Below are 23662 nucleotides of genomic sequence, written 5' to 3'. Positions count from 1 at the left end.
AATTTTGTCTCGAAATGGATTGATAATTTACAACTGTATGAAGAGGTGTAAAAGGGGTCGTTTATATTTAGGCCAAACTTGGGTATCAGGGCATCAAATGGGTGTATACGACACTGAGCGCTATGCCCCTTAGCGCCCCTGGCGACCGCGAATTTCACCGGTGGTTTGATCAACTGGCGAGCAGACCTTCAACTTACTGTAATTACCGTAATATTACCCGCAAGATCGCGTCTTCCCGCGACTCTCATCTTTCTTCAACAACACTGGGCCAACATGCAGGTCCCAAATGTAACTGTGGTGAGTTTCTCTATCATCCATGATCAAAATGTTTTCTGACCTCTTTTAATCTAGGATGACCTCCAAGCCTTCCAATCCAATCACTTCCCTGGCCAACAGCTGGCCGTGTTCCCCCTAGAAAATGACCAGACCACAGACGATGATCTCGGACACTACCCAGATGGAGTGAAACGCACCCTCACAGATGAGCAGATTCGGATCTTCAGACACAGCGAAATCCATGCCCTACTGCGGGAGAGGCAGCTCAAGGATGACGAGGCGCAATACCAAGCTCGCATGCAGTCATCTCGAGATGGATCAGAGGGCAAACCAGACCCTGTACAAGGGAAGCGAGCTCTAGATGCCGAGTCTCAGACTAAGGGTGGCGATCAGAAGCGGTCACAGTCACGAAAAGGGTCTAAGAGACACACTGAGGAGGACAAGACTCCTAAGCTAGACTACGGGGACGACTCTGTCCAATCACAAATGGCAAGGCCACCGGTGGCACAGATGCCTTACCAAGGTCGCAGGATTATCTCCTACGATGACTGATTCTACCTGATATCAGTGATGTTCGAGTCAATCCCCCACCTCCAGGTAGAGTACCTGTCAGAAGCCCCTATCTTTGACCCAATGGACAACAAGCCTACACTCCTCACGGAACTCACAAAGCGGTAAGTTATCCATATTATATTCCACTGCACCCTTGCCCATTCATGATGAACAACATCATCCTTAGCCGGAAAGCCATGCCATCTGCGGATGTGCGAGGCATTGACGACCTTAATCTTCTCTCTGAGGGCTTCTTGAAAACTTCAAATCACTTACACACATGTTTAGTTGTGATTCTAACAACTTTACAGTTTCGTTATTTTGCCTCGGGTTCTTGTGACGAACAGCGTGCCACTATTCGCATCCGTGCAAAGGAGCGTCAGCCTACCACCCCTACAAGGACTCGTTTAGCAGTTCCTTTCTATCACCGGATGTCCCGAACGACACAGCGATAAGATGGATTCTTGGCCATAGAGCCATGAGGTCGTGGGTGAAAATGAAAGCGAGACGACACAGCGGTCAACTCCACTCATCGAGGCAGTGCTACGATCCATACCTTTTTATCTCACGGGCCTCATATGACGTTGGGTAACACGGTATAATGATACGCATGTTACTAGTCCACAATTAATTTCTGTCAAGTTGGGCACTCTGGCGCAACTGGTAAGAAATCATCTCGAGTCTTTGGCTTTTACATCCCGCTTGTGCATATGCATCTTAAGAAGGGACATAGCACTTAGGGTTGTATACGCTCATTTGATACCCTAATTACGGCACGTTTTTGGGTCCATGGCGCCAAACTATGTAAAATCCCTTGAAACCATGGGATTATTTCTCTATTTCAAAGCGATAGTTTTATGAACTCGATATATGCCCTACTCAAAAACACCCATGATCGCCCGTACATCCCGTAGAGAAGTCTAACGCTACTATAAAAACCCCTTCGTTGTCATCTTTCGGTCTTTTCTGAGGTCGTTTAGAATACGGCTAACTATCCCCTAATATTGTTACTGGGGCACCATTCGGAGCTATTTCTAGACCTTCAAGAGACTACATATACATATTGATGGCAGTTGGTTAACCTTCTCCCGGCCGGTTGGGCCACTCCGACGGATTGCGCGGACGAACCTGCAGCAGAACCACCATGTCATCGCCCAGTGGTTCGACATCCAATTCAGAATCTTCCGGGAGACCCATACAATATGGGAGTCACACCGTTATCTCTGTTCAATGCTGCCCCAGGATGAGCCGGGGACATCCTACCAAGCCCAGCCGAACGAGGAGATTCGCCCACGGAAAGCCCTCCTGGCCAAATAATGTGAACGTTCCTCGGAGTACGGTTTGACCACGTACTTTGAGTTCCTCTGCCATTTACACCATACAACATTAAAGCCAGCTACGATCCCTCGACGGAATCCCTATGGCAGCCCAAGAACCAGCGACTGATGCTGGGTTACTGATACTCTGTCAAATGGATGCTGTATTTTCAAAGTATATCTCTTTCAAAACATGTAATGAAAGTATGATAAGAAGAAAAACAACTTAAATGATCATTCATGTAGTGGTTTTAGCAGTATGGATGCATGTTCCAAAGATCAAATATTACCCACAGTTCTCCCCTAATGCAATCGCCCCGAGTTCTCTTCGCGTTTATTAATATATGAGACCTGAAGCATTGAAGCAAGTTGAGTAGGCAATCAATCTCGAGTTTTGAATGTACTCGCCATGGTGGCCATAGGAGACAACGTCTAATATACTGGAAACCCCATCCTATGAGCTTTTCCCTAATGGTATACTACCGACGGTATTCCCGATCTTTGCTTTGACGCTGTCAAATCCAACCTGGATTTCTCGCAAAGTTCGCAAATCTATCCCGGCGACCCGTTCACGTTCCTTTGCACTTGGTTCGGACAGACTCCACGCAAGTGAGATATGGAAGCAACCGGAGAAATCCTCGTCGCTCAGATCGCTACTTCTGTTACGGAGGGATGCAGTTGTCTGCTGCTCACGAGTCGAGGTTGCATACAGGGGCGGTTGGCCAAAGCGAGCAAGTGTATCATTCGACAGCTTCAATAGGCGGTTCAGACCATCATTGCTGGGTCTTTGCACGCCCAAGACAAGAAACCAGCGTGTCTTTTCATAGTTTGATGACCAATATAAGGTGTCCGGTTGCACGTTGAATCTGGTTCGAGCATTAGCCGATATTCTTCAAATTTGTAAATTTGCCACATACGATTGCACATGCGAGTCGTGGATGACCTTTTGCAAGGCCTCAGTAAACAAAGCACGCTGCTCAGTGCGAAGAATAATCGGCCGAGACAGGCTGATATGCAGTGGCAACTGAGCACCGAGATCGCTATGTAGAAGACTGTGTACTATTGGTGCTTCCTCAATGGACAAATCTCCAGACTGAGAAATGACATCTGCAAGGAGCGATAACTCATCTTTGCCCGGATACCCTGTCAAAGTTTAGCTCCTTGCACGATCCGGATAACATCAGCGCCCACACTCACATTCAAGATAAAGATGTGTTGGCCAGTTTCCTTCAATATGGGGAATTATGCGTGTTCGGCCGCCATGAAGACTGGGATTATCTTGCACGCTCACACGTGTGCTCGAGGCATAGAGGTTGTGGAATGCTGCAGGTAGGGGCGGCAGCGATATCCCTGGATTGGGGTCGTGGCGAGATTTCTTGAGTGGGCGGGGATGGGATCTAGACTCTGAGTCAGATTCCGAATCAGAGTATTGGACTAGGGTCATCTCTGATGTGACAGGGGAGTTGTTGTTCTGATGGAGATCTGGATTCTCCGATGTGGGGAAAGCTCATGCCAGGAGCCAATCATCGTTTTTGATTTCATCTATAAATTTATGTTTTGATATTGGCACTTCTCTTGTGTTGACAATGTCTCGAGTTCCTTTGTATAGCGGTATGGTACTGTCTGTCTACTCTCACATTGTGTTACTAGGCCCTATGGCCGAGGCGTTCCAGTAGAGAGCGGCTGCCCAAAACCGAGGCCAATCGGGTGTAATGTGTAATATTTGGGATGCACGTCTGCTACAATTATCTCAATATTATGGTACCTCGCCCTTCTAGTGACGGTGTGCAGAATAACTAGTTGTTACATTAGCACCGTTGTGACCATGATCATAATCCCTTCCCCGGTCACAGTGGCTTCAGTTTGCTGATCTAGCAGACTGCAAGACACGATATAGGACTAATCAAATATTTGCCGAGCAAAATTGAGGGGGGCTTGCGGGTAGCGATTTCTTCTAGACTCAATCTTCAACTTTGTGGGACTCTACTTGGATATTGAATATCAAGATGACGATCATTGGCCAATAGAACTGAAAATGCGGAGATATTACATCTGCATTCATGAACAAGCATCGTTTTTACCACAAAAAGTGCTGTGCTCGAGGTCAAGCTTTGGCTTGTGCTTTGTTTCGTAAATAGCGGACTAGGGTAGCTTCATCGCTTGTTTGATGGGCCCCCTGGTATTTAACAAACGGACAAACTACAGGTTTTCAGTGGCCGTTATTTCCAGCTAGAAGGGCGAAGCATCATCCATTTATTGAAGTCAAGTCTCAATCCGCGCACTTTTACCTGCAGTGGGCCCATGCACATTCTCACATGCTAATATTGCACTAACACAAGGTGTGCATTAGGTTAATTTAACATGAAGTCGAATTATACTTGTGTAATACTCGGCCTTGCGCTTGTTGCAGCTGCTAGCCCTGTTACACAGGGTAAGGGATGTCTAAGACGTGGGCAGTCCCTAGCCAAATTGATACTCTGTAGATCCACCGCTGGTCATCCGTAACGAGAGGCTTCGCGTAATTCCCGCTGCTGACAGGTATCGCCACCCCCGGGGGTCGTGCATGGGGCGGAGGATGATATAGCGACTGGAGCAGCGGCGGGGGTGGTTATAGATGGAGTCATGGCGGAGGATGTGAAGGAATATATTGAGGTTCGACACACTATTACTGTAGGAGTCCCACTAGTTCTCAGGCTCTTTAACAATAAGTCATACCTATACCCGGTCGAATTCTAATCCTAACGGTAGGACAACATGGTCAAGTGTAAATATGATGCATATCACAATTGGACTAAGGACCAGAATTGCTTAGAATTCGATTTTATGGAGAAAGCACTTCAATCTCTCGAATGATCGATGGCTGTCTAACCTATTCATGATGTATAATTCAAGGAGGTGTTTGAATATAAAACAAATGTCATTTACTACTTTCTACACGTTATTCTCTCAAAACCAAGATTGTATCAATATTTGATAACAAAACAAATCAATCCAGTGAGCACCAGTTTCCGCCTTTCTGTTCATATAAACGCAAAACCCTGACCAGGACAGGTAAACACCAGTTCAACAAAGTAAGACGAAGCCCAGCTTTATTCTCACTGTCCTTGGCCTGAGCCTTACCGCTATTGCGGCTCCTACTCCGCTGAACTGTACGCAATCGTTTCCCTTAGCGCTGAGAATAATTGCTAACAAAAATGAGTCCATAAAGAGCTTGAAGTCCGTGACGTTGGTCTCGATGACGCTGCACCTACTCCTCCAACTCCTCCTACCCCACCTACACCTGAGAATGTTCCCGTTGCTTATGTTCCTCCCGGAAAGGGCTCGGGCTATTACCCTGCAGTCCAAGCTAACCCACCGACTCCGCCAACTCCTCCCACCCCTCCCACTCCTCCTAGCCCTTCTGGTGTGTATGGACCGATTATCGGTAATGGAAACTACCCAAATCTCCCTGCTGCTCCCCCGACTCCTCTCACTCCGCCTACTGCCCCTACCTATTCTGCAGGATACTGAAAACGTGGTATGGTTGGAAAATGTAGCACTAGCTGATGGTGATAATGCCGGTGCTGGTAAAGATATTGAAGGTGGATGCTTCGTATTTGATGCTTGACGCTGGATATCAGCTGACATCGAGTTTACACAAATTGCCGACGTTCTTCAAGTTATATCTTAGTATGACTGACCAATTATCAAAGTTTCGGTTTTACGTTATGCTCTGCTATAAATCTAGATGGATTTTCTCTTATCATTGTATGGGCAACTCTAGCGTTGTGAGTAAAGCTTAGTTTATCGATTTTGCCCAGATACTTGGTTGCCATTATATGAGTTTTCCTCCGTAATCTCCATGGATTATCTTCCGTTTTATGTTTATCTACCCTCGTTATCGCAACCAGAACCTTCCGCTTTTCTGTATGGAACTGCTTGGTCTACCTGCTAAAATAAGTCTCAGCACCCCGAAATCACTAAAATTACTATATCGCCATGACTAACTTATCTTTTCACGTAATGCTAAAAAAGAACACCCCCCAGAGTGTCTCTATGGCCTTCTATGGGGTATGGGAAAGTACTAAGGCTGGCAAAAAAAGAAATCTCTCCCTCGGGGAATCGAACCCCGGTCTCCCGCGCTTATCGGTATTAATGACAAGCGGAAATCATCACCACTAGACCAAGGAAGATGTAGCCGAGTTACTGCTCGGCCATTGGCTGGTTGATGGAAAAATATGTTGTATGACGGTATAAATTGCATCAACACGTGCAACTAGCGGATTGATGGGAATGACTCTGGTAGGTCAATATTTCCTTTCTTCTTGTGACGTGAGATTAAAGGAATATTCAAAGTATATAATCAAAGGCATTGCCTACTTTGTAATGTCTTCTTTCTATATTGCTAGCGACAAACTTTAAGATATAAGATGAACGCTTGTTGTTGAATTCGAAAAACTGTCAAAGCCTATATACTGACACACTTACATATACCGTAAGACTTATCTTTCAAATGTCTCATTTATTGACTGACGCATGTAGAGTTGTGATTACTTGAACTAAAAATGAAAGCGAGCACTCTTCTGACAGTTTTGAGCACCACTCTTACCGCTGTACCTGCCCCTATTTATAAGGTGATAGCATCGCAATTAAGGTCACATAGTATTACGATAGTGTTTATCTTGGCCGCATTTGCATGATCGAACATCCCATAACCGTTTTGAATACCCAGAGACTTCGGTGTGCCAATCTGTAGGCTTTGGGTTCATCGGGTCTGAAGCGAACTGAATCGGGTAATATTGAGGTCATCGCCAACGTTACCTATGTCATATATACGTCAAGTGTTCCCCATCTGGTGCTAAACGCAGCTAACATCACTCGGTTATGACTATAAGGTTAAAGTACGAGTGAAGGAAATTTTCTACACTATCTGGTGGCTGTGTTTTAAGATGGTAGAGATATAATTCAAAGCTCGGAAGACACAAGCCACGAATCCAAACAAAATGGCAGGCACTAAAAAGCCCCCGAAAATACATACCCCAAGGCTTCCGAGCATGGTATGACCGATTGGTCCATATGGTCCAGCATTCCGAGTCTGGAATGCCCGCCCCTGTTGTTGCGCATTTCGAGCAGCCTTTCTCCCCTAATATCCCACGTCTGAACCCCTCCGATATGACCTTACCTCAAACAGAGAAAACAGAGAAGGGCTTTCAATATAAATCCGGTCGATGGCTATCAAAGCTGGCAATTTCCTTCAATACATGTTCCTCTTCCGGCTGAATTTGGTACTTGCTATCACTTCCTTAAGTAGTATGGGAGTGTTCTGATTATGATTAGATCTCTGCCTGTATAAATATGACTAGTTGACCGAGCTTTCTGTCTTTACTGAAGGAAAGTCCCGATGTCGAGTAGACGCTTTGATAGTGGCAGTATATCGCAGCCTATTAGATCAAGGACTGCTCTAAAGCCCTGCCGGCACTCGATTGACTTTGGCTCTAGAGAGTCCTTTGGTGTGAGGGCCTGTTCTCCGCCAAAATATCCCACATATGTTCATTGGGACTGAAGATTACAGTCTCCTTTTTGGAGAGGAGGATAGTGTGGCCTGTCATTTGGTTATTATCGAAGCCAATAGACGCGTATTTTTCCCAGATCAGGGGCAAATCCTCGCCTATATGGCGATGGTACGAGCCAACAGAAGATCAAGGGGGCAGACAAATTGGACGGTTTGGGGGGCCCTAACAGACAGTTGGATTTTCCAGTTTTACTAGCTAAATATGGAGGGAGAGTGGTCAGTCCTGCCATTACAGATCAAGAGAGAAGGCTGGCAAGCTATTTCCAGCATGTTTGGGTCCATCGGCCTACATGCAACTCTCCCCTTCGACTTATTCTGTCCTCAAACCAAGCGCCTACCTCCAACGGCAATCAGCCGCTCCTTTAGTTGGCACCAATGGAGGAGTTCATGCGCGAGCTCGAGGATGCTCTAGACGTGCCTGAATGCCTGGATTGGCAGCGCTTTATACACCGCTCTAACGTAGACCATAAGCGAGTGGTGGGCTGGGTTAGGTTTCAAGGAGTGGCTAGACATCCAAAGTCTCAGATGTAAAAGCAGCCATTTCCAGCCCCAAAATCGGTCGTTTTGGGCGTCAATTCCACAAGTCTTCGTTTTTTATATGTAATTCCATCGTCGCTGCCAGCTCCAACTTGGAATGGTGCCAACCCGGACTGTATTCTACTATGTGGTTTTATATAGCCACCCCAAATGCAATGTTTAAGTCACCAATTACAGATCACAGAAGCTTCCACCCTTCTAGATGCGAGTAATTATTTTGTGCACCGGCCTATAGGAGAAAATAATTATTCCTTATTGGTCAGAATTACTCTACTACCAATATCGACGCTGATGCTGTTGTGTGAGAAGTAGTATTGATTCGCCCCACAAAATGAATGTCAAGCACATCAAAACTCCCAATTGTGTTTCGATTGGTTACATTGTATACATGTGTATGTTTTATACGAGAGAAAAATATGCATTAACAGTAGCAAGGGCAAAAAGCGGTGAAAAGGAAGTATAGAGAAAGAATTTGGAACTACCCCGGAGAGTTTAGCGCCTAGATCTAGACCAGGCCAGGGGCTTCGATGCCGCTAAATGAGACCGGCTGGCCGCTATTTCCCCCGAGCGACAAGCTTAATCCATGAACGAGTCATCGGCCGGATACCCCGGGAATAGATATCCAACGGTCTTTTAGATACTAATTATGATAATTAAAAGCAGATTAAAGTTAACTTTTCTGGCCTAGATTTCTAGCATGACGATTCAAAAAATAATAAGAACCAGAAAAAATACGTATGTGGATGTAGTCCAAGGGATTTCGTCATAGCCGATCAGTACGTGGAAGCCTCGGATGCGTGGATGCAACATGGGCCTTGCATAGATTTAGTCTTTAGGCGTGGTGAGTCATGGGACTCTTTCTAATATGGCTACAGAGTAAATCTAAGTCATTACTTATTTGTACCTGTAATAGGTACAGGAGAATTTGTTCCTGTGTGCCTGTGAATGATATCACACTATACTTCAGGGCTCCGTACACGTTCCGGGAGTCGGCAGCCTCAAGCCCATATTCGACCCACATGTTTTCTCAAGCGATGATTGGTACATGGAGTTGGTAAAAATGTTAATCAAGTACTAAGCCCACACTAGAGGTTACTAAATCTAGCCACGGAGATCATTAAACGTGGACGCAAGTCGTCACGTCACGTCCGCAGCTTCCTTTGATATAAGCTCTCCCCGACTCACTCGCTATTCTCCCATCTACAACTACTCCCATCTTCATCTATTCATCTCTTTTTCTATTAGAATCAACATCTTCAGCTGTTGTACGAGCTACCCTGCATCACAACTCAGCCTCACTTGTTCTAAATAAAGTACTTCTTATACCGGGTAATCTTCGCGCCTTGCGCTTTTCACCCTGGATACATTTTCAAATTACAATACACCATCATCCAACATCGAAATGGCAGTTGACTGCATCCCCATGGCCTCAGGCCAGCATCCCCATCACCTCAATCAACACAGTCAAGATCGACAAAACGTGGGGACAATGGGCAGCAACAACCCATATACCCGCTACATTTCACCAGCACCATCTGCCTACTCTCGACGGTCGCGTTCTGAGTCTTTGAACTCCGCCCCTTCCATCTGGTATTCCGGCGCACCCGAACATCATCCGATGGAGCCGAGACGCAAAAGAGAGCACTCTGCTCCCCATCGTCACCGCAACAAGTACCCCCGCCACTCACAGCTTGTGCAACCCGATATCATCGACAGGCTGGACAATGTGACAAATTTCTCCTATCACCACGAGGGCCCGTACGACGCTGTCCGCCCTGAACGAAACCGCTATGTTCAGTCCAGCCCGCTTGAGGCTGTCAGGGAGTCAAACGCCGAGGCTCTCCGGGCGACTCCCCACCACAAGATCGCCGACGCCCTAAACAGTCACCGACCCCTCGATGGTGTGGCCTTCTATCCTCCTGGAACCACGGATCGCAACGGCCAGGAGTACTCTTACGAAGAGGGCTCGAACATGATGAACGACTGTTCTGGTAACTTTATGCGCACTCCTGGAATCGTATGTTCTCTTCCCCATCCTGTTGTGTCACTATTACTTACTTGGTTCCAGAAATTCACCGATGAGGACTTCAAGGACGATCCCTTCTACAACCGTCCGCTGGTGAACCCGTTCTCTGAACTACGAAAAAAAATCAGTCTGCGACTCAAGAAACGACGCAACACCAATTAAGGTCTCCCAACTTCCACAACTTCACGACCTGACGAGAGACTGATGATTACGAGATTGATGGATAATGTCTGGATGGACTCTTTGGGATTTGGGGGGGGGAGTTGGGTTGGATTTGGAAACGGTCATGTGTTATCCTTTTTGTCAGGAGTTTATGGTTATATGATTTGGGTGGTCTCCAACTTTTGGTTTAATTTGGGTATGGATAATGGTCCTGTATACCGATACACCCGTGTATGTACTTTGACAAATGAAAGGCCAAAGGCCCGTTTCAAAATTACTCGTGTTCGTGTCTACGTGACTAGTCAACTATGCCCCTCTACTTGATATTCAATGGAATTATTCTACCTAGCCTAACCTGGATAGCACTTCTATGCAATCTAGCTCTATGAGTTACTCTTTCGTCAAGCTGATCTCACATTGAGCATACAGCATATATTCATCTACTTCGTAAAAATCACCAAATACTCCCCGAGGAATGTCTGTTCCACGGTGCCGATCGGCCTCACGTATCCGCCCCCTCGCAGATGCAGATGCGCAGATCAGTTCCCCATTACATCCTCAGAGACATATCCCGTTCATGTACCAAAGGAATAACTCTCAGGGTTTATCCCACGCGCATCACCCCGCAATCATATGCAACAGAATCTGCAATTTCCAAATCTTAATATTACTTTTTCGACGTGTAATATCCTTGGCAATGCAATGTCGAAAGACATGGAGGTCGCTTTTCGCACGAGATTCTATTCAAAAGGATGTATGTAATTGCACGTGGGAAGTCTGCCCGAACACCCTTTGGGAGATATACACGTCGGGTTTTAGGCCGCGTGACATGGCTGTCCCTTTGCGCTTTTTACAGTGAAATTGAGCCCCCGAGTAGAAAGAAAATAGAAAGTAAACCTTTAAGCTCCGGAAGGCTATTTCCACGTTATTTTCTGTTACACCGTCTACAAGAGAAGCGGAAAAAAAAAACTATTTATGCTGTGTGGGATGCTCTTCGAAGAGTAAGGCGTAGCCCGGGTCAAACCAATCAGGGCTGGGTGCCTCATTCCAACATGTATCTTAAGGTCCCATCAAAGCCAGGGGGGTGATCCGTTCGAGCTGATGCATGATGAACGACACATTTCCAAAACTGGGTCCACGAAGAAAGCGACCTATTTCAAACAGGACAACTTTGAGGGAATGGTCTTATTTCCCCAGATTGCTCAATTTGAGTAATTGCATCGTCTTGCCCGTGTTTATACCGGAGATGATCCTGAAATCTGTCGCGCCTCCTGAGTATCCGCTTGGTGTTATCAATGCAAGGTGATTCGGAACATTACATATTCATATTCTGTAAAATGCTGAATACCGATATGACGTTTAAGCTGACCGAGACGGGTAAACACCAGTCTAGTGGGGGATAATGGGCATCTCATGTGTTCCGATTTCGCGTCTTCTTAATATTTGCTTGGCCGAAACGGATGAGCCAAGTCTCGGTGGCCGGATGGACTTACTGGGATTGCGGGAGAGCTGTCCCTGACATCGGATAAGTCTAGTCGAGTACCATGATACAGCAGGATTTGAATAATGGCAGGGTAAAGTCTCCAATGCTGGAGCCAAAACTCATGATTTAAGCCACAGACATGTGAATGGAATAGATTGAGCAACAAAACTTGCAAGAACTTTTGTTCAAGCACAAGCACGAGGCTGAGACCCCCCAGGCGGTGTGCAATGCCCCCTTGTTACGCCTAAGCACAGCCTCGAATTGACAGTGTGGCTATACAATTTACACGCACAATCGTCTTACAATCCAAGGGCTTCCCATATGACAGACTTGCTCATATGTTGAGATTCTTAATGACTTTTCGTTTGATAAAGTGATCATAAGCCTTGATCTGAAATGTACCCATGGATACTTAATAGTACAAGACTACTACGCGTTTAGGCTATAAAGTGAGCAGGCCAATGCGTTCACAATCCAGTCTAAGTACTCAGTGAGCAGAACCGTGAGCGCCCTCATAAAGCGGCGGCACCGATCGGGAAAATCACAGTCTGGAGTCCAGTACACACACACATAGGTGCATCGGGCACTGAGAACGATTTGGGCATTAATTTGTGTTGACTAAGGGAACTGATTTATTACGAAAGGTGCTCATGCGGTGTAATAAGTAGGCGAGATATGGTTAGGCGTGAAGAAAGTTAGTCTTTCTTGGAGGGGCAGAGATAATTGTCTGTAGTACGGGGTGCAACGCATAGCTTCTCATGTTCAGCTTCAGCTTTATTTTAGAAGAGAGTAAATCGCTTGAGCTTTCTTGATGAAACGAGGGTGTTAAACATGCACCCCTTGGATGCATGTGATTGGATACATGGCTGCCTGAGGCCTACATTGCCAGGACCAGGTATTTTCAACCTTCGAACACTCTTTTTTATACACGCAGGCATCCTTACATAACTTTTCTCCGGTTTCACCATGGTCATTCAATTTCACGTACTCATTTTCAATTCTCCCTGACCGTGACCCTTGAAACCCCTTGAAAACCAGCTATCCAAGAAGGCCTATTGTCCACACGATGACGTCAATGACATATGACATCTAGATCTCTTTAGGATGTACTCCGTATTGCGATGCACCTTGTTCGGGTGGTATCAATTGATTTGATCCGAGTCGAGATCCCTCCAAGGGTACAGATATAGGTAACAGCGTTAACACTACACATAGGATGACACTACGAAATGCATTTACCAAAACACCTACCTAAAACATCAGGCTATTGCCCCACCGTGACCATACCTGCTCAATGAACATAGCATTCGCGTGCACTGATACCTCATTCAAATTAACAACACCTCTCCAAAGGGACAGAAGGCCGACGCTACGAGCGCACCAAATGAGCTAGATAACGGACTCCGTCGGGGCAAAAGAATCAATCGAATCGCCATGCTGGATGTTCCTGACGACGTTGCAATCACCACAAATCCCCCTTACTGGCAACCAATGCCTGCCTCAGGGCGGGTCTTGCCCCAACCGCCGACGGTCTCTATTGGCAAAGCTTGGTAGTACGTTAGGCTCCACTCAGAAAATCGCTCCGACGAGCTGCCTCCCCTGAGACAATGGGATTTATAAATCGCAGACCTCCGTCCTCCTTGGGTTCTAACTCAGGTGCTCGAAGTTCGCGGAAGATTGCCCTACGATGTTGGTTTTAGCACCTTTTGTTTTGTTGGTGGTTGCGGTCGCTGCGTTGCAAAATCCGCACCGCAAGGCTGCTTCTTTCAAACAGCCTTCGAAGAGTCTGCGCAAAAGAGAAGTCTCTGCTGTTCGCACTGAGCATCAGTATTTGAATAAGAAGACAGAAAGTAAGTGGAGCTTCGTCACTAGGATCTGAGACTGTCCACTTACAACTTACTCCTACTAGAATTCGCCGTGAATGGAACTCACTTCCCGCAAGTTCCTTTCGACATCGGCGAAAGCTATGCTGGTCTTTTGTCTAATACGCCTGCTGGGAATTCGAGCTTGTTTTTCTGGTTCTTCCCGTCTACTAACCCAGCTGCAGATAAGGAGGTACGTTGTTTTCAATCTGTCCGCGGAAATTCATCTAATTTCATCTAAGATCACTGTCTGGCTGAATGGAGGCCCTGGATGCAGCTCGCTTGACGGTCTGCTACAAGAAAACGGTCCATTCCTGTGGCAATCTGGAGTCTATGAGCCCGTGCGGAACCCGTATTCATGGACCAACTTGACAAATCTTGTCTACATCGATCAGCCTGCCAGCACTGGGTTCTCTCCCGGGCCATCCACTGTTAAGAATGAAATCGACATCTCAAATCAATTCAATGACTTCTGGGTGAACTTCATCGAAACCTTCAGCATGCAAGGCTACAAGGTTTATCTCACCGGCGAGAGCTACGCTGGCCAATACATCCCGTATCTGGCAGAAGGGATGCTAAACCGAAACGACAAGAAACATTTCAACCTGAAAGGCATCCAGATCAACGACCCATCTATTAACGATGATAGTGTTTTGATCTACGGTCCGTTATCTCCTCTCCCAATCAAAATCATAATCCTAACCAACTCCAATAGCCCCAGCAGTGGCCGCCTTGAACCACTACTCCTCCGTCTTCGCCCTGAACGAAACCTTCATGACCGAAATTAACCACCGCGCCGACAAATGCGGCTACACCGACTTCCTAGAAAAAGCCCTAACCTACCCCCCGCCCAAGAATTTCCCGACAGCACCAGACCCCAACACTCCCGGCTGTGACGTCTGGGACGACATCATAAAAGCAGCAACTTACGTCAACCCCTGCTTTAATATATACCACCTTACAGACTTCTGTCCCTTCCTCTGGGACGAAATGGGTTTCCCCTCGCTAGCCGGTGGACGAAATAACTACTTCAACTCCTCCGCCGTGCAGGCAGCCCTCAACATCCCGCCAACAAACTACGCCGTCTGCGGCGGTGATATCTTCGAAAACGGCGATGGTTCAGTTCCCAGTGCCCTCGGGCCACTACCCAGCGTTATCGAGCGCACTAATAACGTCCTCATCGGTCATGGGTGGTACGATTACTTGCTCTTCGCTAATGGGACTCTCGCCACGATTCAGAATATGACTTGGAATGGAGCGCAGGGATTCCAGAGACCTCCTGACGGGCCTCTGTTTGTTCCATATACAGATGCTCTTGAGGCTATTGCTAATGGAGTTGTTGGTTCGCCTTGGAATTATGATGCTGGTGGTGGTATCCTTGGAACGGCGCATACGGAGCGTGGTCTTACGTTCAGCTCGGTTTATACGGCTGGTCATGAGATTCCACAGTATACTCCCGGTGCGGCGTACAGACATTTGGAGTTCTTGCTGGGCAGGATTAAGAATCTTCAGCAGAAGGAGCCTTTCACGACTTTGTAAATATCATCTCGGGGGTTTACTCCCTGAAACTGCATATAAAGCATATTAACCACCTAGTTTATTGAATAGATAGTTTTTGCTTCGGTCTTTAGAGAGGTCAATGTATGCGCAATACAGAGAACAGGTCCCTTGTAGACTGCAATTCAAGGGAGGATGAACTTTAGAGCGCAAATTCTATTCTGTTTGCATTGAAGGCCCATACAAAAGATATCTAGTTTCTATTTAACACAAAAGCATGCATGATCACTGGTCTTCCAGACAATGAGCCAAATTATCGAGAGCTTTTTGAAATTTCTCCGGTCCAAGGCCAGAAGAATCGTTTGATTATCTGTTCTGCTGTAGAAAAGGCATACGGGTGGGGATTGGCGTAGGGAGGTTGTGATTTGTATAGACAGGCACACTGTGTGCACTCCCATAACAGGGAAAAGACAGTACTTCAAGTTTCAGACTGACTTTTCCAATGAACTTTTGATAAACTACCCTCATAGCACATATCAGAGTTTCCATGTGCCGCCTCGCCTATACTGTCACACAATCATGTCAGGAGCCTCCCATGAGACGTAACAAAATGGAAGAATATGCGCAACTTCGGTCTATCCGAAGTCGATATACTGTGGGATATTTCCATATTTAAATCCCCAGTTACCACGCAATGTTTGCCGTCTCATTTGAAGCAAAGACGATTGAACATTGCGTGAGTTGGTGTTGGTGGGTTCGATTGAGCTGCGGATCGTGAAAAGCAGGTCGACAGAAGTGTTAACGTGCGAGAGAGCTGTCGTATGTGTTTGTGGGATCAAGTCATCTGCCACTCACGGCACTTTCACCTCCCCCGAAAGGGCAAAGGCAGGATGTTTTGGTCCTGTTAATCATGGTTTGAGAGCATGACAATACCACGAGTTTGAAGTGTACTGTCTTCCGGTGCCCTTGAAGTTAGTGAGCCATATATCGAATACTGCGCCAAGGACCCGCCCTATATTCTGTTCTGTTCAGCTGTGTAGGCCTATCTCGTCGCCAACGAACATCGTCTCGGGTGTGAGATTGCGTGATACGAGGTCGAACCAAATGGCACAACCTGTGGCCAGTGTGTAGTAACAGGCGCAGAACGATCGGATCTATTGGGAAGTTGCCTCTAGGGCGCGATGATCACCATCCTGTAAACAATATTAGTATTCATCTATAAGAGTTTGTGTTTCGACGGTCTGACCTGCGGGGAGAAGTGGACTGAATCTAGGAAACGATAGATAAATGAAATCATTTGTCTAGCCAGATCAAGCCGAGCACATGGCTCAAAAAGCATGGGAGAGAGCTGCGAACAAGAAAGCAGGCAATTGGAGTACCCGGACACAGCGCTCGACGAAAGGAACCACACAAAATAAAGATGGCAAATAAGGTGAAAGCGGCAGAAATAGAAGTGAGCATGCTCCATGAAACGTGTTGTCTCTCCTCATCAGCAGTAGACGCGAGTGAACCAAAAGTAGCGATATTGACGATATTCATGTTGTTGACAGTCTAACATGGCTGTCTCTCCCGGCGACAAATCCGCGTCGAGGTCAATGGCCCCTGGTAGCGAGTCGTTATGCACATTGAATAAAATAAAAAGTTCGCGAGGGTTGACGATATTCGCTTTTGTCGTATCACCGATAGCAAACCGTCGGAAATTTTTCATGTGGAGGAGCTGCCATGTCACGTATCTTTTGAGATGCACCAAGAATCAAGTCCCATGCCATATCTTTGGGGCTGGCCCTCACATTTTGACTTTTCGCTTCCAGACCCTTGGTCTATTTCTGGTGGGAATGTTGCTAGGTGGAGGATGAGTCTGGGTAAACGTCGATACACAGAATATGGTCAGTAGATGAACCTCCAATGTTGTATCAGTAACTGAGAGACTCGACTAACCAGATAGGTATCACCAAGGCAGTGATAGCGAGCGGCGTGGGGCCGCGAAGAGTCTGGACACCATAGACCTGATATATTTTCATAGAATATGTCATGGATCCCATGATGGACAAAACCGCCTATGGTGGGCACAGACTTGCCATAGGCCAACCGCAGCCGTGAAAATCGTAATGCGATGTCTATTGAAGCGTCCCTAGTTAGCGCGTTGGTGGTTCCGATATGAATTGGGGGTTAATGAGTAGATTATACCTATGGTTATGGCCTGTTACCTGGTAGTGAATGCTGCCACAAGCTCTGTGGGAGTTTGACTCGGCTTGGGTGTCTGTGTACCATATTAGTGCGATCCGAAGGTTTAGGGGAAAGGTCTTCCTCACTGTTTCCGGTAAAGAGACCCGCGACATCCTAGACATCCGCAGTAGGACCGGGAATCCTGGGCAGAAAGATAGACAAGGGGATATGCTTAGGAATTTGGAGGGTCCATGTTCTTCCAAGTTAGCCATGAAGACATGTTGATATGAAAGTTGAAGGAAATAAATGACCCAGATATGGTGTGGTGTAAAAGACAAGGTTCACCTCCCGTAGATTTGACAAAATAATGATCCGCGCAGCCGGCAGGGTCGCACCTTCCTTAACCTTCGCACCTTCCCAAGTTGGCACGGCCACGGTATTGCATAGTCAACTCAGATTCTGCCTGGTTTACATATATCTGAATACACTGATACTTAGGTATTACACTAATGTTATAAATTAACAATTTATATCTAGCTTTCTATTCATACTTCTATCGGGGGAAATAAAAGACGGACGGACCAAAGATGAAAAGCACATGCTTCATCCTTCAACAAGAAGCATGAATCACAGGTTTAACCGTCCCAGGCCCAGGAAGACGCCCATTAGCTTTGAAGAAACGCCTGTCACGAATAGAAACAAACGCCAAAATCCCAGAAAATCCACTTAAGAAAAAGGAAGTTAGTGAAAAGAGCCAGACAATCGCCTCAAGTGATATCACTTACCACAGAAAGAAGACCAATGTAGCCGTGATACCACCCAACGCCCGACTACTCCCGCTAGTCGACCCCGTAGTCCCCATGATCGTGATAATAAACAGAGCAAACCAAAAGATAGTATCAATAATGTTCAATATCATGTACGCTTTTGTGCTTGCCCATCGTTTAAGTCGATCCATGTGGGTTGTGAGTATTTGATAGGCCATGAAAGCGGCTGATTTGAGGCACTTTGGTCATGGATTATTAGGTTTTATCTAATATATTAGGATATAAACAAGAAAGTGACTTACCACGGCAATGCCCCAAATGTTAGTCCTTGTCTTTGGAGTGCCACTGTTGGCAATGCGTGCAATGATAAGAATGAAGACGATAAACACCGAGGCGCCGATTATGATATGGAGTCGGAACTTGAGCACCGGGCTTCTTTCAACTGATAGGTTCATTGTTGCGATGCGTAGGTTTTCTGTCGATTTTTGATTCAATCTGTGCCAATCTTTTGATTCAATCTGTGCCAATCGTTTCAATGTGATGGTATAGGAGTAGTCGACTGCGAGGAGTTTGTATAAATTTTGGATTAGTCCTAAACGTAGGGAACTAGACTCTTTAAATATTGGCTTTACTAGGTCTCGTATCTCGTAATCGTTTAAGATGCATATTTAAGGCAGAATAGTTTAAGATAATTTAAGAATCATTGTTGGGACCTGATGCGTGCGAGTCTTGACTCTGATTCGCATTCGCATCCTTACCTGTATAAGGAAATGATGACCTGACTAAGGCTTTTGTTTTCTAATTTCAGATAGCCTTGCGATTACCGAAAGAGAATTTTTTGACCAGGGTATTGAATTTAAAGAGATTTTATGGCCTAGGTCCATGCGCCTGGGTTGTTGCTGGTCCACTTGCAGGGTTGTGATCCCAAGTTGAAAGACCGCGGTTGATACAAGGGGGCGGGAAGTATGATATCATTAGGGGAATTTAAGACTTGGTCCTTTTAATATCGAATTACTGTCTATCGCGAGAATAAATGAGCTTTATTTGAGATTCTGCCGATTTAATTACAATTAGATATATAACTAGGAAGAAGATAAAGTGTAGAAAAATAAAGTATCATCGACGTATCTCCAATTAATCCATTAATTATCGCATTTATTCCAATCCTGCTGTATTAACAGCGATATTCCTCCTCTCAAATTGATCAAATTGACCATAATTAGTACACAATGGTACATTTTGAAACATTCCTCAAGCTAGAGGTTGATGTTTCGTCATTCAGAAATTGACCTCTTAGTTCTTCTTGGAAGAAGAAGTAGCCATGCTGGTGCTGCTGGCGACACCGGAAGATGAGGGAGTAGCAGCCAAGGGTCCGATTCTCAGGGGACCACAGTTGCTGACGGGGGCAGTGAGACATCCACCAAGATACTCGCCGAGGCTACCAGTCTGGTTGCGGTTGGACAGAACCTGGGCGGGGCCGTAAGCCGCGACGAGAGAAGAAGCGTTGGCGGCGAAGTAGGTAGAGTTGACGCGGCTACCAATCAAGGCAGAGTGGGCGCTGTGCTCAGCAGCCAGACGAGCCATGAGGAAGGAGACCTCGGGGGACTCAGTGTATCCGGCAAGACCAATGAAGGCACCGGTGACGGTATCCTCGAAGCGGTAGGCCCAGGAAGCCCAAGCCTGGGTGGAGTTGACCTTGGGGTACTTGAAGTCACACTGGGGCTTAGTGAAGCCGGGGGCCTTGGCGCCGACCTTCTCGACAGCGGCGGTTGATAGGGTGTTGTCCTTCTCGAGGCCGAAGAGGACCTTCTGGTAGGATTGGAGGGTGGCGTTGTTGGAGTTTCCGAAGGTGCTGTTCACAGTGGAGTTGTAGTAGCCACCGATGAACTGGGAGATACCCCAGGCGAATTCGAGGACCTTTGCATCAGAAGATGAGGGCGAGCAGGTTGAAGCTGCGCTGGATGAGGAAGAGGTGGCAGTGGCTGCGGAGGTGACTCCGGCCAGGAGGCTGACGATGTTGAAGAAACGCATAGCTCTTAGTGTTGGCTCTGAAGAGTTATCGTGTGGTATAGTTGAGGAGAGTTGGTTAAGATGCAGGATAATTGCTTCGTTCACAGGTATTTAAATATCTCTTAACACCATAAAACCGCGCAATCTTCCAGGTCATCTCGAGTCATCATCACCCAGGCGATGCATGCGGTAAGCTTTCAGTACATTAGATCAAGTAGACTTTCCAAGTAACCGGTAGTTTCCTCTACATTGGCGTCATGGACCACAATATAAACATTTGAGCGTGTGTCGTGGAATCAGCATCGCCATGTTCTCTTGGAATGACGTCGACCACTTGACCAGTCCACGTCTGGGACAACTTGATTTGATATCAAAGTCTAACAAGATTAAAGCTTCGAAGATCCGAACATTGATTTGAAGATCCAAGATTAAGTGGGTTCGGGAACGTCGGGAAGCCCGGTGTACCCAGGTGGCGTAAATCATGGCGTCGTGGATGTGAAAATTCTACATAAACCGTTGCATAGCTACAAGAGATGCTTACCATTGTTAGTTCCCACCGGCTCTTGGATCTACGACATACTGCTACTCAGTTGGATATCTGAAATGAAATACAAAGTGGTGATGGTAGTAAGTCGGATAATATACTTCCGCGCACTCGGATGCCGGCGGATCACGGATAGCAATATTGAAATTAGAAAGCCGGACTCATAACCACAGGGCGAGCAAGTATAGTATATTGACGGATAAATAAATCAAGAGAATTGTGGTAAAGATGATGAGAAGGATGATGCTTTAAGCGAAATTTCCCTCTCTCGGATTCATTTATCCGTTAATATACTTGCTTACCACCCTATAACATTCAAAGGGTATGAGGCTTTTATTAATCAACTTCTTTATGAAATAAAAGGAATTGAACATAGGAGAATGCTCGAAGGACAGAACTGGTTAGTCAACAAGGAAGTATAGGTCCATCAGTTTGAAGTAGTAGCATATGTAGCGATTCTGACTATCCTTAACTACCCATTCTCTCACCAAAAAAGCAGACGTTAATCATCAGCATAAATGTGCATCGAGACTCGCCTATATACATTTCATGTAATGCGCTACTATACATACTCCGCTCAACGCGCAACTAATCCCCGTACACAAGATGATAAGTCCATATCCACTACCATAGGCCGCCAGAGCCGAATTTTTCCACGGGTCTACATCAAGTATAGCCTCACTTAGCGGACCACTAACGACATTTCCAATGCCTCGCCCAAAGGCAATAACCGAGAAGATGATAGTTGCGTCAGCAGTCGGATCGATTCGTCGGACCTCGTGCGTTATCCCCGACCACGTCGCCGAGTAACACCCTGCGAATAATCCGTATGCGATAGAGAAGACGAACAACGTTGGCAAAGTTGATGCAAATCCCCAAAGAAAAAACACAGACAGTGTACTGCCGACAGTCGAGATGGTAATGCAGGTGATAGCATGGTATCGATCTGCTAGATGGCCCATAGTAACACTTCCAAAAACCGACGCCAGATTCAAAAGCGTGACCGTCAGCGATGAGAGAAAATCCGTAGCACCAATGCTCCGTGCATAACTCGGTAGATAGATTCCGGGCAAGAAGAAACCCAGTGCCTCAAAGATGTTGCCGAGTTGATAAACGCAAAATATCCTAGTGGTGAGGAATCGGAAGTTAAGACGTTTATAGTCGACGGTTTTCTTAACCGGGAGCCGGGGTTTGTGAAAGTATAAGAAAGGCGCAGCGAGAACAAAGACTACCACGGAGATGATCCTAAGCGTAGTTTCGAATCCGAAGCGAGTCAATAGCTTCTCTAGGCCAATCGGGAATATTATCCCCGATACCCCTGATCCAGCCCAGGTTATGCCGAACGCGAGGCCTCGTCGGTGGACGAACCACTCGTCCATGTATAAGATGGACGGACTGTATGCTATACAGCCGCCGATTCCGAAGCCGACTCCTTGGGAGAGGACGAGGTGAGTTATATTGGATGAAAATGAGCCAAGTGCCAGGGAAAGACACATGATGATCAGTCCGAAAGATGAAAACCAGCGTCCCCATTGGGGAAGGAGGATCATAGCAACAATAACCAGTGGACAGCTCAAATAGGATATTCCCTACAGAGGGTGTTAGCAATAGACCGGTGTAAAGCGAAGGTGGTGATCTAACTGTGGCACATGTTCCAATAACAGCTACCATATTAGAATCCTGAAAAGCTGCATGGGTGTGGTAATATTTCTGGAAGACTCCGAATGCAAAAGCAAATCCTGCTCATCGTCAGCATCGGGATTTTCCTTGCGGCCACACAAGCTGACTTACCCCATATCAAAGCCTCGATCATTACACAAGCCGATAGAAACATCCATGCCTGGAACCCTCCGTCGACCGGTGATAACTTCTGCTCATCGGTGGACGATTCATCGAACTTCTCAGGACACAAGCGTATCTGTGCCTCACTACCCTGTAGTGAGTTGCTGCAAGAAGAGCGTCTTCTCTCCATATTGGTGATGTTGAAATCCATGGGACTGGTTGAACAGTGTCATTAGATACAAAAGGAGGTTCTAACGGTGGAAATGTCCATTTTAACTGCATCTATATTAAGCAACAGGAACTTTGGTCACATTGTTTGATTTTTGTCAAGGAGGTCTAGCGTTCGAAGGGATGGCAAGAAATCTTGGTAAGGATCAGCCAGGTGACGGAAGGAATTTCCGTACGTATACTGTCAGGGCTGGCATGCAACTTCAACGGCTGAGCAGGATATTATACACTTGTGTATCTACCTCAAACATGACTGGTAGCTCAAGAGTAACCATATCGTCGATTTCGCAATCGGACTGGGAATCTGATGGTTCCGATTTAGGATATATGTGCACCGATGAGAGCACTTTCATAAATGTGTTGTGCCGGGGTATGACATTGAGCCCCTGCTTTGAGGCCTCAATGAAAACAACGTTTCTAAAAGGTTGAAACTGACGTGCTTTACGTGGGGAATAGAGAGCTACCTCGGTCTGTGGCGGAGGATTGTAAACCGGGGCAGCATAAAAGCCGGCTAGGCACGGACTTGCAAAGGGATTGGAATGTAGAGTATGATCATCGCCAAATGAGGTTGGAGATATCGGAGACTTGTGCCGGTGTATGTCCTATGATATCACTCATAAAGCTCCGAGATGTAGATCACTTAACAGCCCCTTACTCGGGAAAACTCCGCGTAGAGCCACGTTAGACTGAGGATGAGCTAGGGGGCTTGCATCTTATCATCAAGGGGTTATAAGAGCACCAATCATCTCGTGTTTGATGTGACATTGCACGTAAGATGGTGCAGATAAAGGCATGCCAATATATGATGCCTACGAGCCCTTTCTATGGCCCGTGGCAATTCTTTATCGTTTAGGTTTGTGTGGTCACACTCCTAGGAGATCGTGAGACTAGATACCAGATTTG

General features: G+C 46.4%; 8 protein-coding genes across 8 annotated transcripts; 5 read left to right on the top strand and 3 right to left on the bottom strand.

The window, feature by feature from the left end:
• Positions 1–273: 273 nt before the first annotated feature.
• N7447_009300 (DUF3807 domain-containing protein) lies at positions 274–828 on the top strand (the record flags this gene model as incomplete). Its single annotated transcript, XM_057233562.1, has 2 exons — positions 274–297; positions 352–828. 2 exons carry the CDS (start codon positions 274–276, stop codon positions 826–828), a joined length of 501 nt encoding a protein of 166 aa, XP_057083104.1.
• An 18-nt stretch (positions 829–846) lies between these two features.
• N7447_009299 (uncharacterized protein) lies at positions 847–1283 on the top strand (the record flags this gene model as incomplete). The annotated part of the gene is made up of 3 exons (XM_057233561.1): positions 847–950; positions 1016–1118; positions 1140–1283. The coding sequence occupies 3 exons, from the start codon at positions 847–849 to the stop codon at positions 1281–1283; spliced, it is 351 nt and encodes a 116-aa protein (XP_057083103.1).
• Positions 1284–2598: 1315 nt separating this feature from the next.
• N7447_009298 (HVSL domain-containing protein) lies at positions 2599–3588 on the bottom strand (the record flags this gene model as incomplete). The annotated part of the gene is made up of 3 exons (XM_057233560.1): positions 2599–3010; positions 3062–3287; positions 3342–3588. 3 exons carry the CDS (start codon positions 3586–3588, stop codon positions 2599–2601), a joined length of 885 nt encoding a protein of 294 aa, XP_057083102.1.
• A 1310-nt stretch (positions 3589–4898) lies between these two features.
• Positions 4899–5654, top strand: N7447_009297 (uncharacterized protein; the record flags this gene model as incomplete). The annotated part of the gene is made up of 3 exons (XM_057233559.1): positions 4899–4908; positions 5207–5293; positions 5344–5654. 3 exons carry the CDS (start codon positions 4899–4901, stop codon positions 5652–5654), a joined length of 408 nt encoding a protein of 135 aa, XP_057083101.1.
• A 3980-nt stretch (positions 5655–9634) lies between these two features.
• On the top strand, positions 9635–10420 carry N7447_009296 (uncharacterized protein; the record flags this gene model as incomplete). The annotated part of the gene is made up of 2 exons (XM_057233558.1): positions 9635–10249; positions 10301–10420. 2 exons carry the CDS (start codon positions 9635–9637, stop codon positions 10418–10420), a joined length of 735 nt encoding a protein of 244 aa, XP_057083100.1.
• A 3170-nt stretch (positions 10421–13590) lies between these two features.
• cpdS (uncharacterized protein) lies at positions 13591–15304 on the top strand (the record flags this gene model as incomplete). Its single annotated transcript, XM_057233557.1, has 4 exons — positions 13591–13753; positions 13813–13958; positions 14008–14428; positions 14481–15304. The coding sequence occupies 4 exons, from the start codon at positions 13591–13593 to the stop codon at positions 15302–15304; spliced, it is 1554 nt and encodes a 517-aa protein (XP_057083099.1).
• Positions 15305–18038: 2734 nt separating this feature from the next.
• N7447_009294 (uncharacterized protein) lies at positions 18039–18650 on the bottom strand (the record flags this gene model as incomplete). The annotated part of the gene is made up of 3 exons (XM_057233556.1): positions 18039–18153; positions 18214–18434; positions 18498–18650. 3 exons carry the CDS (start codon positions 18648–18650, stop codon positions 18039–18041), a joined length of 489 nt encoding a protein of 162 aa, XP_057083098.1.
• Positions 18651–19488: 838 nt separating this feature from the next.
• On the bottom strand, positions 19489–20226 carry N7447_009293 (uncharacterized protein; the record flags this gene model as incomplete). The annotated part of the gene is made up of 1 exon (XM_057233555.1): positions 19489–20226. The coding sequence occupies one exon, from the start codon at positions 20224–20226 to the stop codon at positions 19489–19491; it is 738 nt and encodes a 245-aa protein (XP_057083097.1).
• Positions 20227–23662: the final 3436 nt, after the last annotated feature.

Source organism: Penicillium robsamsonii (assembly GCF_028829455.1).
Source record: "Penicillium robsamsonii strain IBT 29466 chromosome Unknown utg000005l_segment0_segment0, whole genome shotgun sequence".
Taxonomy (NCBI): domain Eukaryota; kingdom Fungi; phylum Ascomycota; class Eurotiomycetes; order Eurotiales; family Aspergillaceae; genus Penicillium; species Penicillium robsamsonii.
The sequence above is the reverse complement of the archived record's forward strand: the minus strand, read 5'-3'. Positions and strand labels throughout refer to the sequence as shown.